The sequence below is a fragment of the Palaemon carinicauda genome, chromosome 20 (assembly GCF_036898095.1).
Source record: "Palaemon carinicauda isolate YSFRI2023 chromosome 20, ASM3689809v2, whole genome shotgun sequence".
NCBI lineage: Eukaryota > Metazoa > Arthropoda > Malacostraca > Decapoda > Palaemonidae > Palaemon > Palaemon carinicauda.
The window spans coordinates 119,784,577-119,802,076 of NC_090744.1; the positions used below are offsets into that span (position 1 = coordinate 119,784,577).

A 17,500-nucleotide genomic window follows, 5' to 3' on the forward strand; every position below is an offset into this window, starting at 1 on the left:
GCTCTAATATTAATTGTGAATAAAGTGATTACCTTTATCATCCGAGAGAGAGAGAGAGAGAGAGAGAGAGAGAGAGAGAGAGAGAGAGATGGCTCTGCTATCTATCCTTTCCAAATCCGGATTTACTAAAAGGATTAGCTGTCAGTTTCGAAAGGAAGATTCTCTTGCTCTCAGCACTTTTAGTGTTTCTTTACCTTTAATTGTAATTCTTGTTTTTGTTGTTATTTTCATTTCCAATGTTTTGACAATCGACATCTGGAAACTGTTAAGACAATGATTAGCTAATGAAAGCTAATGAAAAAATAAGGAGTTTGGAAAATAATTGATTCCCTAATCTCTGTCTAACTGGAGACCATTTCATACAACATAAGTTTATTTCTTTGAACTAAGTAATGCACCTGTCAAGATTTGATTGACTGATTGATATTGAATTATCTAATGTCTAAAATATTTATTTTCTCTTGTTATTTCCAACGTTCTTTCGATAAATCATGTTATCACACTAGAAATGCATGTAATTACACACACACACATACACACATATATAATATATATATATATATATATATATATACGCATACATATAAATTTAAACATATATCCATATATACATAAATATGAGATATATATATATATATATATATACTGTATATATAAATGTGTATACATATATATATATATATATATAATATAATCAAATATATGGTATATAAACACATATATAACCCAGGAAGTTGTCAAAACCCCAATCTCTCAGTAATAGACTCAAACTGATTTTCCTTCCTCTTAAAGATTCTTTTCATGTCTCACTTTACGATGATTTCTCGTGTTCAAAGATTCAATTTCTTCGACACTAATCCGCCCAAGATTGAAAAAGAACTGAAATGATGCTTTGTTTTAATGACCCCTTGGGGATGAGGAAATTTAATCCCCACCCACTCCCCACCTGGGTCTCCATCCCTGAAGGATAAATAGAAGATGGTAATAAAGAGATTTTTGTGGGGATTCATGGGGATTAATTGAATAACTGAGAGATAACGAAAATACTAATAAACAAATTGAAAATAATATTGAGGATGAATGTCAACAAAGCTGAAAATAATAAGTATAATGAGGTAGAAAGGATAAATATTAAACTAAAAATGTATAATCCTGATGATTTTATACATAAAGAACACAGAACTCAATAGAGCAGGAAGTGAAGAAGTGAAATAATGAATGTTGAAGTTTTGAGAAAAGGAACAACAGGTGTAAAGCATGAAGGGAATATTTAATGTGATGTGAAATCACTGAAATGAGGAGAAAGAACAAACGGACTTACCGGGAAATAATACTAGAATTTACAAGGAAATAATTCTAAGGATTTATATGAAAATAATACTAAGGATTTACAGGGAAGTAATCCTATGGATTTACAGGGAAGTAATCCTATGGATTTACAGGGAAGTAATCCTATGGATCTAAAGGGAGATAATCCTATGGCTTTACAGGGAAGTAACCCTAAGGATCTACAGGGAAGTATTCCTGATGATTTTAAGGAAAGTAATCCTAAGGATTTACAGGGAAATAACCCTGAGGATTTATATGGAAATAATACTCAGGATTTACAGGGAAGTAATCCTAGGGAGTTACAGGGAAGTAATCCTAGAGATTTAAAGGGAAGTAATCCCAATGGCGAAAAGGGAAATAATCTTAAGAATGTACAGGGAAGTAATCCTAAGGATTTAGAAGAAAGTAATCCTAAGGATTTAGAAGAAAGTAATCCTAAGGATTTAGAAGAAAGTAATCCTAAGGTTGAACAGGGAAGTAATCCTAGGTATTTAAAAGAAAGTAATCCTAAGGATTTACAAGGAAGTAATGTTAAAGATTTACATTGAAGTAATCCTAAGGATTTACAGGAAAGTAATCCTAAGGATTTAGAGGGGAGTAATCCTAAGGATTTACAGGTAAGTAATCTTAAGGATTTACAAGGAAGTAATCCTAAGGATTTGCAGGGAAGAAATCCTAGTGTTTTGAAAGGAAGTGATCATGAGGATTTAAAGGGAAGTAATCATAAGGATTTACAGAGAAGTAATCCTAGGAGATTTCCAGTGAAGTAATCCTAAGAACTTACAGGGAAGTAATCCTAAAGATCTATAGGAAATCATTCTGAGGATTTTCAAGGAAGTAATCCTAAGAATTTACAGGGATGTAATCCTATGGATTTACAGGGAAGTAATTCTGAAGATTTTCAGGGAAGTAATCTTGAAGATTTACAGAATAGTAATCCCAAGGATTTAGAGTGAAGTAATCATGAGGATTTACAAAGAAGTAATCATAAGGATTTACGGGGAAGTAATACTAACGATTATAAGGAAGAAATCCTAAGGATTTATAGGGAAGTAATCCCAAGGATTTACAGGGAAGTAATCCTGAGGATTTACGTGGAAGAAATCCCAAGGATTTACAGGGAAGTAATCCTGAGGATTTACGTGGAAGAAATCCTAAGGATTTATAGGGAAGTAATCCCAAGGATTTACAGGGAAGTAATCATAACGATTTACATGGAAGTAATCCTAATAATTTACATGGAAGTATTCTTAAGGATTTACAGGGAAGTAATCCTGACAATTTACAGGGAATTAATCCTAAGGATTTATAGGGAAGTAATCCCAATGATTTACAGGAAAGTAATCCTGAGGATTTATAGGGTAGTAATTCTGAGGGTTTACAGAGTACTAACCCCAAGGATTCACAGGGAAGTAATCCTATAGATTTACAGGGAAGTAATCCTAATAAAAATCCTCTTGTTCCAGAGAGAAGGGAAGACATGTATGTACACAAAAACACACACACACACCTATATATATATATATATATATATATATACATATATATATATATTTACATGCAGGTGCCTATGTGTCTCCTGATATGTGTATGTGTGTATATGCATGTGAGTATGTGTGATTTTATCATTCTGAAGAGACTGAGGACGATGATCATATAGAAATTAAAGATGTAGCAGCCCAAATGAAAAAAAAAAAATCTTAAAAGGTAAAATTCACAATACTAAAGTTGTGATTGTGCCAAAGCCACATTAACCAGAATAAAACTTAAGGATATTATTGATAGTAATAAGAAATTGCCAATTTGCTTTTTCTCACTTGGGTATTTTATTGTACTTGTCTGATTGAAACTATTTTTTAAGATTATAAAGGCAAAATTTTAGTCTGTTGTTCCGAAGATATGAGACAATTTGTCGGTAGACGTTGACTTATTGACTGTTTTTAAAAACTCTGCTAAAAGATTTTATATCAATAATATAAGATTAAAAGGTAAATTGGAATTTTATTAGTATTCTATAAAAATTATTCCTCATTTGGTCTTATTATAAAATTGAGAAATTCTTCCCTCAATTGAAAACGGAAAAAAAAACAGAAGTAATAAACTATAGAATTGAAAAAAAGGATAAATTTAAAAAAAAAAAAAAGAGAGAATTGCTTTGCAAAGCTATTAAAAAAGGGCCCAAAACTTTAAAAAAAAAATGAACAAAAAAAAAAAAACACGAAACTAAACGAATGCTCTTTTACAGACTATTTCAAGTCGCCCCCAGTATCCACAAAGCTGTGTCCAAATTGATATATACATTATAAAAGAAAAAAAAATTCAGGAGTACTGGCTTAAAGGAAAAACCCTCCCAAACAGTGTGTGGGAGAAATCCCAGTGAACCAGAGACCTCCTCCCTAGCAACCACACCTATACACCAACAGCTACATCTACACCAACACCCGGAGCGATGAAGAAAGCTCAACCAGATATTTAGAAGCGATCAAAGGAGATTTAGTTACTGGACATAACGATTACCTCCCAAGTCCCAAAAAGCTTTGGGATGGGAAATGGCCCAGTTGGATTAACACTCGACCAACCATTTGTGACAGAAGACCTCGAGCCTCTTAATGTGAGAGATCTAGAGGCATATTCCAAAACAATAAAACTCTCAAAATATTAAATTATCAAAAGCAATAAGAGATTTCTAACCTCAGCCAAAGGTTAATGGAGTCGTTCATCGCCTAATATCTATGTGTGGTCAAAATCCGTCGACTAGTTTTGACGTTATCTTTAAAATGGTGAAAAATGCAAATCCGGATCTAGAATCCGGAGCAGGATCCAGATCACCACCAAAATTTAATGAGGCTATCCACGAGCTAAGGTCTATATGTGGTGAAAATTTCATCTTAATCGGTAGAGTAGTTTTAAAGTAATATTTAAAATGTCGAAAAATCCAAATACGGATCTAGAATCCGAAGCCGGATCCGGATCATCTCCAAAATTTAATTGGTACATCCACATCCATGACCTAAGTCTAACTGTGGTGAAAATTTCGTCAAAATCCGTCTATATATATATATATATATATATATATATATATATATATAAAGAAAAAAAAAACTCATCTAGAATCCGGGTCATCATCAAGATTTAATGGGGTCGTCCATGACCTAAGATCTATCTGAGGTAAAAACTTAATCAAAATCCATCAAGTAGTTTTGACGTAATCCGGTCCACAGACAAATAAATAGATAAATAAATAAATAAACCAACTTGATCGCATAACCTTCTTGGAGGAGGTAATAACACTTCAATCGTTCAAATTCCATTTTGTAATATTCTAAATTCTGAATCCTAATGAAAAACTGAAGCAATTCAATACTTTTATTGGAAAAATTACCTTTTTAATAAATGTATAAGGTCAGCAGACCGCATATCATCATGCTACTAACATAAAAACAACAACAGTGTCAGTAACAATACTCTGGATTATAGAAGTCCCTTGGATTGTGCCATATTTATTATTAATTGCCCAGTGTATAATACAGTGAGTATGAGAGAGAGAGAGAGAGAGAGAGAGAGAGAGAGAGAGAGAGAGAGAGAGAGAGAGTAGAATCAGAATTTCAACATGGCAAATACACTTTAATTTTATGTCTCCAATCTGAGTGATCTAAACCCTCATTAAACTAACGAGACGGCACCTCAGGTTGAACTATCTCTAATTAGAATATATGTCATATTATGATATCTATTAATAGTGACCATTATTCCATTAGTTAAGTCTGGGAAGTCTTTAACCTCATATTTCGAAAGATTGCTTATTTAGGATGTTGTTACTGTTTTTAGAATGATTTATTGTTAATTTGTTCTCATCATTTATTTCCTTAATTCCTTTCCTCACTGGGCTATTTTTCTCTATTGGAGCCCTTGAGCTTATAGCATCTTGATTTTCGAACTAGGGTTGTAGCTTGGCTAATAATAATAATAATAATAATAAGATGAAACATGATTTATTTTACCACTTCTACAATTATTAATTTGGTTCTTTTGAAGGGAAATGTAAATCAGTTCAAATTAAAACCCATTAAAAAAATGTGTTTTGGGGTGTTACGCAATTTACATGATTTCTTAAAATACTTTTTCTATTAATGATTTTTTTTTTCATGTCTTTTCACTATTCATTCTAAAACTAAGTAAGAATTCACTCTATAACCCTAAAGACTCTCCTCTCATTCTGAATAAAACAATAATCACCATTATCATCTCCTTAATTTACCCTAACAATGATTCACAATAACATTAAATTAAACCTCTCATATATAAATTATAAAATCTTGAAAATAACAAGAGGATAAAAACTTCAACTTAACAAGTTCTTTGCCCAAGCCACTTCTTCATCAGGGTGGGCTATACAATGGCGGTTTGTGACTCAGCTGGTAAACCTACTGTATAGGCTGTCTCAACACCGCCATCCTTTGCTCACAAGGATGATGAGATTACAGACTCTAAGCCAAAATTTATCCATCTTGAGCGGGTGTCGAAACCACGCCAATACATTGCCAGGTAGGGACGTTTCCAATAGGCTATTAAAATTCTATATAATAAAAACAGTTTTCAGTAGAATAAGGTAATCCGAAAAAAAAAAAAAATTTCCCCAATAAACTAACAAATAAGATTTTAATAGCTAAATCTATACGAAACAGGGAATCTTGAAAAGAGCTAATTTTTTTTAGAAAATTTTGAAAATCATTTAGGCCTTTGGCGACAATACCAATATCAGAATTATAGCCAATACTGGAAGTGTCATTCAAAACATGAGTAAATAGAAAGTCAGATAATGAACTCTCGATTTACATTAAGCTGCAGATTCCATTTAAATGTGCATGAAATTTGAGCATTGACATTGATAGCTAAATAGTAATGTATATTTTATTTCCAAATTCATCAATTCCAGGAAAAAAAGGGGGGGGGGGGAAATATAATTGTTTATGTAACGAGAGGATTGGTTCATATTTTATGAATTAACATCTAATAGATTTATAGAATATTCATTTATCCGAATAATAGTGAATTCAATATAAAATCTATTAACAGTGAATTCACCATATCTAAAAAAAGTGAATTCAATATAGAATCTAATAAAAGTGAATTCTATAAAAGATCTAATAAAAGTGAATTCAATATAAAATCTAATAAAAAAAAATATTCAATATAAAATCTAATAAAAGTGAATTCAATGTAAAATCTAATAAAAGTGTATTCATTATAAAATCTAATAAAATGAATTCAATATAAAATCTAAAAAAAAAGTTATTTCAATATAAAATGTAATAAAAGTGAATTCAATAGAAAATCTAATAAAAGTTAATTCAATATAAAAACCAATAAAAGTTAATTCAATACAAGATATATTAAAAGTGAATTCAATATAAATATAAACAGGAATAGGAAATCCAATAAAAGTGAAATCAATCCTCATAACATTTTGGAAGAGCTAAATATAAAAAATAAGTATTAACAGTGAAGTAAAATTAAGGGAATTTTATAACTTCCTCAAAGGAAAAATTTATTAGAAAAGCTAATTTCCTATTCGCGTATGAAAAAAATAGAAAGATGAATTATCTCATTCCGGTAGGAGACTATCAATTCTCTACATAAAAAAAAATCAGACCGGAGAAGAATTCTTTCCGTAGGAAACAGAACCAATGTTGACAAATGTGCGCCCCGTGACGTAGAGAAATGCTGTGACCGGGCAGAGATATATGGGGGCCAATCAACTTTAAGAAGAAAAAAAAATCATTCCGGTAGGAGACTATTTTCTACATATGAGAAAATGAAGACAACAAACAAACAGAAAGAAGAGTTCATTTCGTAAGAAGCGGGACAAATGTTGACAAATGCGTGGGAAGAGATGCAGACAAAGAAGAATCAACTTTTTTTTTCCCAGTTAGAAATGAAAAACAGCCTCCGACAAGCAATATGTTATTTTCATGGCTCGATTTTGGATGGGTATATGATGATTATAGCTAAGTAATAAACTAGAAAATTACGATTACCAATTTCAAATTACTATGCAATATGCCTAAATTACATTATAAACATATTCATTACTTTTGCTTTATATTATCTCCTTAGTTAATGTATTTTCTCATCGTTTTATCATTCTCAGACTAGAATTCCGCTTATAAATTTGCGTGAATCAATAGAATATGCTTATAATTTTAAATCAATATGCAATAGGCCTCAAACCACACTGTAAATATATATAGCATTTTTAAATTATACTATATACATAACTGATCTATTATCTCATATTTTATCATTCTCTTTAGTATCTATGACTAGAATTTTATTTATAAATTAACATAAATCTTTAAGAATCTACAATACGAAACATAATAAATTCTATGTTTGAAGTGAAAATATAATTTGTAAATATTTGTAACTTTTTTTTTCCCAAGACCTGGGAATGTTTACCCTAATAAACATTACTGTTTCACTTACACAAAAAGCTTGAGCTAATTAATATCCAGCTGCAGGTGATTCTTTGATGTGCATATTAATTGATTAATTAATTTTCGTTATTAGAAATATTTACTCGACTTGATGAACATATGTGTATTGTAAAGGCTTATGTTGAACAACAACAACAATTTATAATTGAGCTTCTCGATAGCTCGGAGTTTCCTTAAAATAATAATAGTAATAATTAATAATAGTAATAATAATAATAATAATAATAATAATAAAGATAATAATAATAACAATAATAATAATGTTTCATTAAAAATCATCAGAGCTTCAGTGGCATTTATCTTGTAGTTAAGCTTAATAATGAAAATAATAATAATAATAATAATAATAATAATAATAATGATAATAACAACAATAATAATAATTATAATAATAATAATAATAATAATCATGATCATGATCATAATAATAATAATAATAATAATAATAATAATCATGATAATAATAATAATAATAATAATAATAATAATAATGCCTTTCACCTATCAAGAATATCCTTATACCTTCTTCAACGTTTTCCCCTAAAAAATAAAAAGAAATGATTATTGACATGATATTTTTCTATGTGCATCTCCTTCGTAGATAAATAAAGGACTGAGATTTTCCCGCAAAATATCCCTGTCGTATATCAACCGCAACAAAAGATGTCTTTAAAAGACTTTTTCTCGATTATGACAGCCATTTATCGGCCATTTATTAAATATAAAATGATATCTACGTCTGGGATCTTTCCCTGGAGGGTTTGCAGATGGAACGTCAAGGGAAAGAGAAAAGAAAAGAAAAAAAAAAAAAAGAGTATAAAAATAATATTGTTTTTCCTACCTGTTTCACAGTGCGGTGTCATGTTTAGCCCTTTAGTGATATACAAGTTAATAAAAAAACTTATATATATATATATATATATATATATATATATATACACACACATATATATACATATATATATAAATATATATATATATATACACACACACACACATATATATATATATATATATATATATATATATATATATATATATATATATATATATATATATACATATGTATGTGTATACATATATATATATATATATATATATATATATATATATATGTATATATATATATATATATATATATATAATGTTTATATACCCCAGATATGTTGTTATTATATAAATAAATAGATAAATTGATAGAAAAGTTTGTGTATCGCCATGATCAGCAAAGTCAATGCCCATACTAGTTTGGTTTGCTGAGGGAGATCAGAAAAAAATATCTTCCACCATCATCAAGCCACAGTTAGCTAGCGTGGTGATGAAAACTGGCCAAACACCACACATAAAGAAGGACATGTCTGAGTTATTTGTCCTGCAGTGGACAAGATACGTGCGCATTTGTTGTTGTTAAATACGAACATATACATATAAATATATACATAAATAAATACATTATATACATATATATATATATATATATATATATATATATATATATATATATATATATATATATCAGATATACGATAAACCCTGCGAATCAATCTTTACCAATATATGGCTCCCAGAAGAGCGTCGACCACCTATATATGAAAATGAGCAGCTCATCTTTACATGGCACACACTCTCTTTCTCCCTATATAGCTAACAATGCCCTAAGTCTCCTCCTCCTGGAAGTTGTCTAATATATATATATATATATATATATATATATATATATATATATATATATATATATATATACATATATATATATATATATACATATATATATATATATATATATATATATATATATATATATATATATATATATATATATATTCAACGTCAATGATCTACGATGTCAAGATGCCAGAGAACTTCAAATCATTCATTCATTCATTTATTCTAAATTATACACAGTTTCTACCAAATTACTATCCATTTCATACCTTATGACTAAAAAATCTCAAAACATTTTGATTCCAATCAAATGAAAAGATTAATTTCTGTAGCATAAACTATCAATATTCTTCATCAGCACTTTACTGCCATAATGGAGAGTTGGTTAACAAAATCACCTAAAAGTACCCTGTTCTCAAAGTTATTTGAGAATTAGTAGAGTAATCTAAATTAATAAGATTGGACTTCTGGTTCCGCTTTCTAACGAAAATCGCGTATTTTTCATATAATTATATAATCTAATCATGGTGTCTCAACTGATATTTGCCATATGGTTTTTATTTCTTTAGAATAAAAAAAATACAAACAATCTACTTACGAATAATTATATAAATCCTCATTGTTTGCACGTAATATAACTTTACACTAAGACTCAGTACCCATTAATTAAATAATTAATAATCAAAACCAAGGCGAAAGTACCAATTACGTAAACAAAATTAAATGGAAAACAAAATTAATAAAATGGGTTATTTTTTCCTAAAATTATATAATCTAATCATGGCGTCTGAACTGATATTTGCTACATGGTCGACTTAAGAATAATTATATAAATCATAGTTTGCACGTAGTATAACTTTAATATATGACTCAGTACCCATTAATCAAATAATTAATAAACAAAATCAATGCTAAAGTACCAATTACGTAATAAAGAATTGAAGAGAAAACAAACCCAATAATTAGAAATCATTGTTTACACGGAATACATGACTCAGTAGCCATTAATTAAATACCTAATAAATAAAATCAAAGCGAAATTACCAATTACGTAAATACAATTGAAAAGAAAACCAACCCATTAATTAAACTTCCTCCACCACATGAACCTTTAAACCCAACAGAGCATTTAACCGACATCGTCACCCAAAAGGGTTCAATGTTTGCTCAAAGTGGACCAGTGATTTTGTCCTTGTGCTTAACGGGTCATTGATTCCGTCCTTGAGCCGAATGGGTCATTGATTTTCGGCGCGGAGCTGCATAAATCCCTGCATAATTATTCCACGTCACGGGATACACGAACTTAGTTAGCAGCCATTCTACAACGTGGGACTAGATCAATGTTCAAGAAGTGTTGCTAGGGTGTATTTCGTATATGCTTACACACACTTACATATATGTGTGTATGTATGTATGTATGTATGTGTATGTATTTATGTATATGTATTTATGTATATATATATATATATATATATATATATATATATATATATATATATATATATATATATATATATATATATATAATATACACACGCACTCGAACATACACATATATTCATATATACAGCACATACAAGTATTCATAATAATCATATGAAAAACATATATTTATACTTGTACAAAGGTAAAAATACCTCATAAATTATATAGTATGAATTAATACCTAAATACAACATTCCTTTATTGGTAAGTTATATCAGGACATAAAACACTTGTCAATCATCGCATTTCCGGATCATAGATAGAAATCTATCAAGATTTGGCTTAAAAAAAAAAAAAAAAAAAAAAAAAACCACACATGCACGCACACAAACACACATCCAATGCCACAAACACCATCATCTGGCTATAAATACACCATCGACCGTAACAAACATACACTCGTGCACAAATTACACAAATAAACAAATGTAAAAAGGACACAGACACACTTAAGTAAAATAGTTTATAAAGCTTAAACTTTGCTACCTCACTTGAAACTTATTGTAATGTGTTTCGGTTCAACTTGACACGGTCAGATTTAATATTGATGTTGGAAATCCTACTTGGAAAAACTGGTGATATGTTCACAGTATTAAATTAAGCCTTGGCACATCATCAAGTCTTGTAACGATTTTTTAAAATAAAATACATCATTCGTTACTGTTTGTCTAATATATTCATCTAAAAGTAATTGTGCTTAAAAGGTATGATAAGTGAATGTGATCAGTCCACTTGGAAATGTTGATATGTTCAATAAGAATAGACATTTTAAATGTACATTATTAGAATATAATCGTTATACATTATTAGGATCATCAGTTTATGAAACATACGTATATATGTGTATTTATATGTATATATATATACATATATATATACATATATATATATAATATATATATATATACATACATACATATATAGGTATGTATATCTATATATAGTATTCTATCTTATTTCTCTTCCACTTGTTAAAGTTTTTATAGTTTATATAGGAAATATTTATTTTAATGTTGTTACTCTACTAAAACATTTGATTTTTCCTAATTCCTTTCCTCACTGGGCTATCTTCCATGTTGGAGCCCCCGGGCTTATAGCATCCTGCTTTTCCAACTAGGGTTGTAGCTTAGCAAGTAATAATAATAATATTAATATGTATACATACTGTATATTATATATATATATACATATATATATACATATATATATATATATATATATATATATATATATATATATATATATATATATATATATATATATATATATATATATATATATATATATATATATATGTGTGTGTGAGTGTATGCACACATTTGGTATGATTGTGTACCACGGATTTCAAATGTGTTATTACTAAGTAATCAGTACCAAACCGTAAAATACACATTTTTACCACATCCGCTAAAGCTTCCATCTCTCACAGCTTTAACTCTCCTGACTGGAAGTATCCCCTTTAGTCTTCAAATATCACTGTAAAACTACGGATTAAACTTGAATACAAAGATGTCGAAATGTAAGGGGTCAGATATGTCAGTCGGCAAACATACGGGTTGAATAGATACGCCTATAACAAAATGAGAATTTTAAATAATAGTTCTACTATCACTCTCGTTAAATAAAAAGGAGAGTTTTATGAATATTGCTGCTTCTCAGAAATCGATTTCCATATAGATTCTTTATCAACACTTATTAAATCTATGCATAGAGACTGGCGATTATTTCTAATGATAATGATAAAATAAAGCAAGGTTCTACTTTACATATAACTATTTCTCTAAAGCGATGGGATACATGTATTTTATCAGTCATATTTTCGTGTAGTTTCGAATTAAATATAAAAAACATGAATAGGGAAATGGTTGATGGCAAAGGGATATTGTATGAAAGAAATGGTACTTTGCATCATGTGAAAGAAATTTTATATAATCTCCTATATATGATGAAGAACAAGTGTGTGATTTTATATATATATATATATATATATATATATATATATATATATATATATATATATATATATATATATATATATATATCCTGTCACGCTCAGAGGGGAAAGAAAGTAGACACACTGTAGTGAGTAGTGGTACCCCGGGAGGTACACTCGGAAACCACACTCTCTCGCAAATTGCCTAATCATCGGGTAGTAGTTAGAAAAGGGGGAGGAGGTGGGAAGGGTTCACTCTGAGTGTAAAAGTGCGTGTGACTAAATAATTAGACATCCTTTTTGACGGATTGGGTACACTAGTTATCAAGGAGTAGGGACTATGGGCAATATATCTGAAAGGTAATCAGTTGAGAAAAACTGTAGAGATATTCTATTATTACTCCAAGTAAATATTATTATTATTATCATTATTATTATTGATATTATTATTATTATTATTATTATTATTATTATTACTATTATTATTATCATTATTACTACTATTTGCTAATCTACAACCGTAGTAGGAAAACCAGGATGCCTTAAGCCCAAAGGCTCCAACAGAGAAAATAGCCCAGCGAGAAATGGAATCCAGGAAAAATGAAATATTTTAAAAACAGTAACAACATTGAAGTAGATATTTCTTATAAAAACTTTAACAATAGAAAAAAAGAGGAAGAGAAATAAGATAGAATAGTGTGCCCTAGTGTACCCTCAAGCAAGAGAACTCTAGCCCAAGACTGTGGAAGACCATGGTACAGAGGCTATGGCACTACCAGAGACTAGAGAACAATGGTTTGATTTCGGAGTGTCCTTCTCCTACAAGAGCTGATTACCGTAGCTAGTCTCTTCTACCCAAGAGGAAAGTGGCTACTGAACAATTACAGTGCAGTAGTTTAACCCCTTGGGTGAAGACGAATTATTTGGTAATCTCAGTGTTGTTAGGTGTATGAGGACAGAGGAGAATCTGTACGCCACACTATTCTGTGTATGTGTAGGCAAAGGGAAAATAAAACCGTAACCAGAGAGAAGGATCATGAATGCATTGAAGAATAAGGGGCCAAAGGGTTATATGGTGAGTGTAGGGAGGCAAGGGTATATGAAACAAACCTGGTGTGTAAAGAGAAAGGAAATAAACGAAGGATGTCTTAAAATAACTCTCGAAAATGAGTTTTAATTTTCTTGCTCGTTTCGTTTACCTAATGGTCAGTCATTTGATCTAACGAAGTAGGAAAAACATACGGCATTAAAATGAATAAATTGAAGTAATTTGTGTTTTTTTTTCTCGTTTACATAATTTGCATACTAGAAAAGAAATATTCTATTTTATCTTTTTTTAGACGAAGCAACCTAGTATGCGTGTAATATATATATACATATATATATATATATATATATATATATATATATATATATATATATATATATATATGTGTATATATATACATGTGTGAGTATAGACGTATGTATGTATATACATATATGTGTATATATACATATATATATATATATATATGCATACATATATATATATATATATATATATATATATATATATATATATATATATATATATATATATATATATATATTGATTTACGCCCTGAAAACCTTTTACCATTATGACTAGGTTAATTATCTGTTTATATTTTTTTTTAACCTTTTTCCATTTCCATCTATGTTAAACTTTTCCTCTTAAAGCGTTTCTTCCCACCATCTCGAATCTGTAAAAAGAGTCAAATGTCCCCATCTCTAACATTGGCTTCCTTTTACCTCAACCATCAATCATTCTGACACTCATTCATTAACAAGTTGACAACTCATCCATTCAATCGTGTAATTAATTTTCGTCTTCGTTAATTCAAACTCAATTAACTGCTATCCGTCCGTAGCATTCTCGCCATTCAATATTTATTAAACTGAATCAATTCCTTTCGGCCACTTAAACTCCTCATTAACATCATGATTAATTGATGTTTTAGTTTCTTAGACTTTCAAGCTTACACGATCGTTTAATAGACGTGCATTAAGAACATCAAATATGTAAGAACTTGATGTATAATGATGTAAGTCTGTCTTTTAAAAAGTATACTAAAAAGAACGATTGACACTTTTATGCCAAGCAATATTCGTGGCTTTTTGCACCTCGTTAAGATTATGATTAATTGGGAGCTTAATCCCTTTGAAATTTCTGATATGAAGTCCAATTAATCCAGTTTTATGTGCAATTGGGTTTTTATGCGCGTTGTCAGGATATCAAATTGAAATTTAATTTGTTTAAAATTTTCACCTTGTCATGTATATCTGAAGGAATACATATAACTAATAAGACATAATCATTGTTATATGTAATTCAAGAAATTTCAAATAAATAAGAATATACATAAATGTTTATATATATATATATATATATATATATATATATATATATATATATATATATATATATATATATCATATGTGTGTGTGTGTGTGAGTGTGTATACTGTATATATAAATATACACACATATATATATATAATAAATACACACACACACACACACACACACATATATATATATATATATATATATATATATATATATATATATATATATATATATATATAAACACACACACTGCATCTATTTAAAGGGTTTTTGAATAAAAATACGTACGCTTTCGTTTAACCAACTAGTTTATTATTGAATAACTAAAGCATAATAAGTAATATGACACCTTAAAAGAGTAGCATATACTGTATGTATGTATGTATGTGTATATATATGCATACATACATATATACAGAAAATGTATATTGGTTTGTATTTATACTGTATATACATATTTACATATACAGTATGTATATAGACATTTTATATACATACATACATACATATTTTATATATATACATACATATATATATATATATATATATATATATATATATGTATGTATATATATATCATGAGAGAGAGAGAGAGAGAGAGAGAGAGAGAGAGAGAGAGAGAGAGAGAGAGAGAGAGAGAGAGAGAGAGATTAGTGCTAACGTCATGAATGCTAATTTTCGGACTGAAAGTACAGTTGAACCTTATGTTTGAGGAACTCTATTTCGTACATCATTATAGTGTATGATCCACACAGCATATTTTCTTTTTCTATTTTTTTTACATTAAATCCAAAATAGAGAATATACAGAGGCCTTCTAGAGAGTCTAATTCTATCGTTCGCGTGGGTACATCAGTGAATGTATTCACTTAATATCAAAAGGTTACTTTGACAATAGCATTGAAACTCTGTCCTTTGAAATAAGGTGGCAGGTGGGACCGGTAAATCTGTTGCATAAAGTGCAGGGGAGAGAGAGAGAGAGAGAGAGAGAGAGAGAGAGAGAGAGAGAGAGAGAGAGAGAGAGAGGGAGAGAGAGAGAGAGAGAGCGCTTTGCCTGGATGTTACAATTATTGATGAGAGAGAGAGAGAGAGAGAGAGAGAGAGAGAGAGAGAGAGAGAGAGAGAGAGAGAGAGAGAGAGAGAGAGAGAGAGACAGAGAGAGAGGGGCAATCTTTTGATAATCTAAACTCAGAAAATTCGATGAAATTTTTAACGAAAACAAAGACAATCCACTGTTAATTATCTTCCTTTATCAGGAGGTATAAACAAACATTAAGCTAAAATCTATAATAAAAACATAAATAAATTTACTTTTATATTACTGAAACTAAATGTTTGAAAATCCTACCTCAAAGAGAAATGAAAAACTTATTTTATATCAAGAGTTTCTGTTTGAAAAAAAAAAGAAAAAAAAAGAAATAAAAGCCAGAAATAAAGTCAAATGGATAGTTTTGTCAAAGAATAATATCTGATATAGCCTCACCTTTTAATAATCCTGCCACTATTTATCGCTAAAATAATGACATTAAAAGGGAGGTAAACTCTCGGAAGAGATAAGCAATTATTTCATATGCTCTGCATTTCACAGTAATACAAAGGGAAGATGATAGTTTACTCGTTAGAGCAGAATTTTAGATTATATATTCAAGAGGAAGCGATTAACTAATGATGGAAATTTATGAAGCAGTTTAGATAGTTATTATGGTCAATGAATGATAAGATGATTACAGACATACACATATATAATATATATATAAATATATATATATATATATATATATATATATATATATATATATATATATATATATGCACACACACACACACACACACACACAAAATACCAACAACAACAAATATAGCCTGTTTGGAGTTTATCCACAACGTGTCTCAATATTCTTTAAGATAATATAAAAACTGTAACTATAAAGAGAAATGTAAGAACGATTGTTCAGAAATAAATGACATAATAATTAAAACATGAGATAGGATTTTCATAAACGGTGAATGTAACTCTTTATTCTATTTTCATTTTATGTACGAAACTTTCTCAAATTTTTTTTTTAATCTAATTTTCTATTTACAATTATTAATTAAAATCCTGTGTAAATTTTGGTTTCATGTTACTACAATTTTAATTCATATTTTTAATATTATAATTTTAGTTTATTCACTGCTCTAAAAAACCACTATAGTCAATTCTTTTTAGTTAGGCAGATTCG

At 29.2% G+C, this 17,500-nt stretch overlaps 2 protein-coding genes across 2 annotated transcripts in view; both read left to right on the forward strand.

Moving 5' to 3' along the window:
- The first annotated feature begins 1,406 nt into the window (after positions 1-1,406).
- Positions 1,407-3,939, forward strand: LOC137660103 (variant surface antigen E-like). The gene is made up of 2 exons (XM_068394820.1): positions 1,407-1,816; positions 3,753-3,939. The coding sequence occupies exons 1-2, from the start codon at positions 1,407-1,409 to the stop codon at positions 3,937-3,939; spliced, it is 597 nt and encodes a 198-aa protein (XP_068250921.1).
- Positions 3,940-4,106: 167 nt separating this feature from the next.
- The window catches only part of LOC137660104 (golgin subfamily A member 6-like protein 7), a 23,631-nt gene continuing 10,237 nt past the window's right edge, over positions 4,107-17,500 (forward strand). The window contains exon 1 of the mRNA XM_068394821.1: positions 4,107-4,224. Coding sequence (XP_068250922.1) covers positions 4,107-4,224 — 118 coding nt within the window. The remainder of the gene's footprint in view (positions 4,225-17,500) is intronic.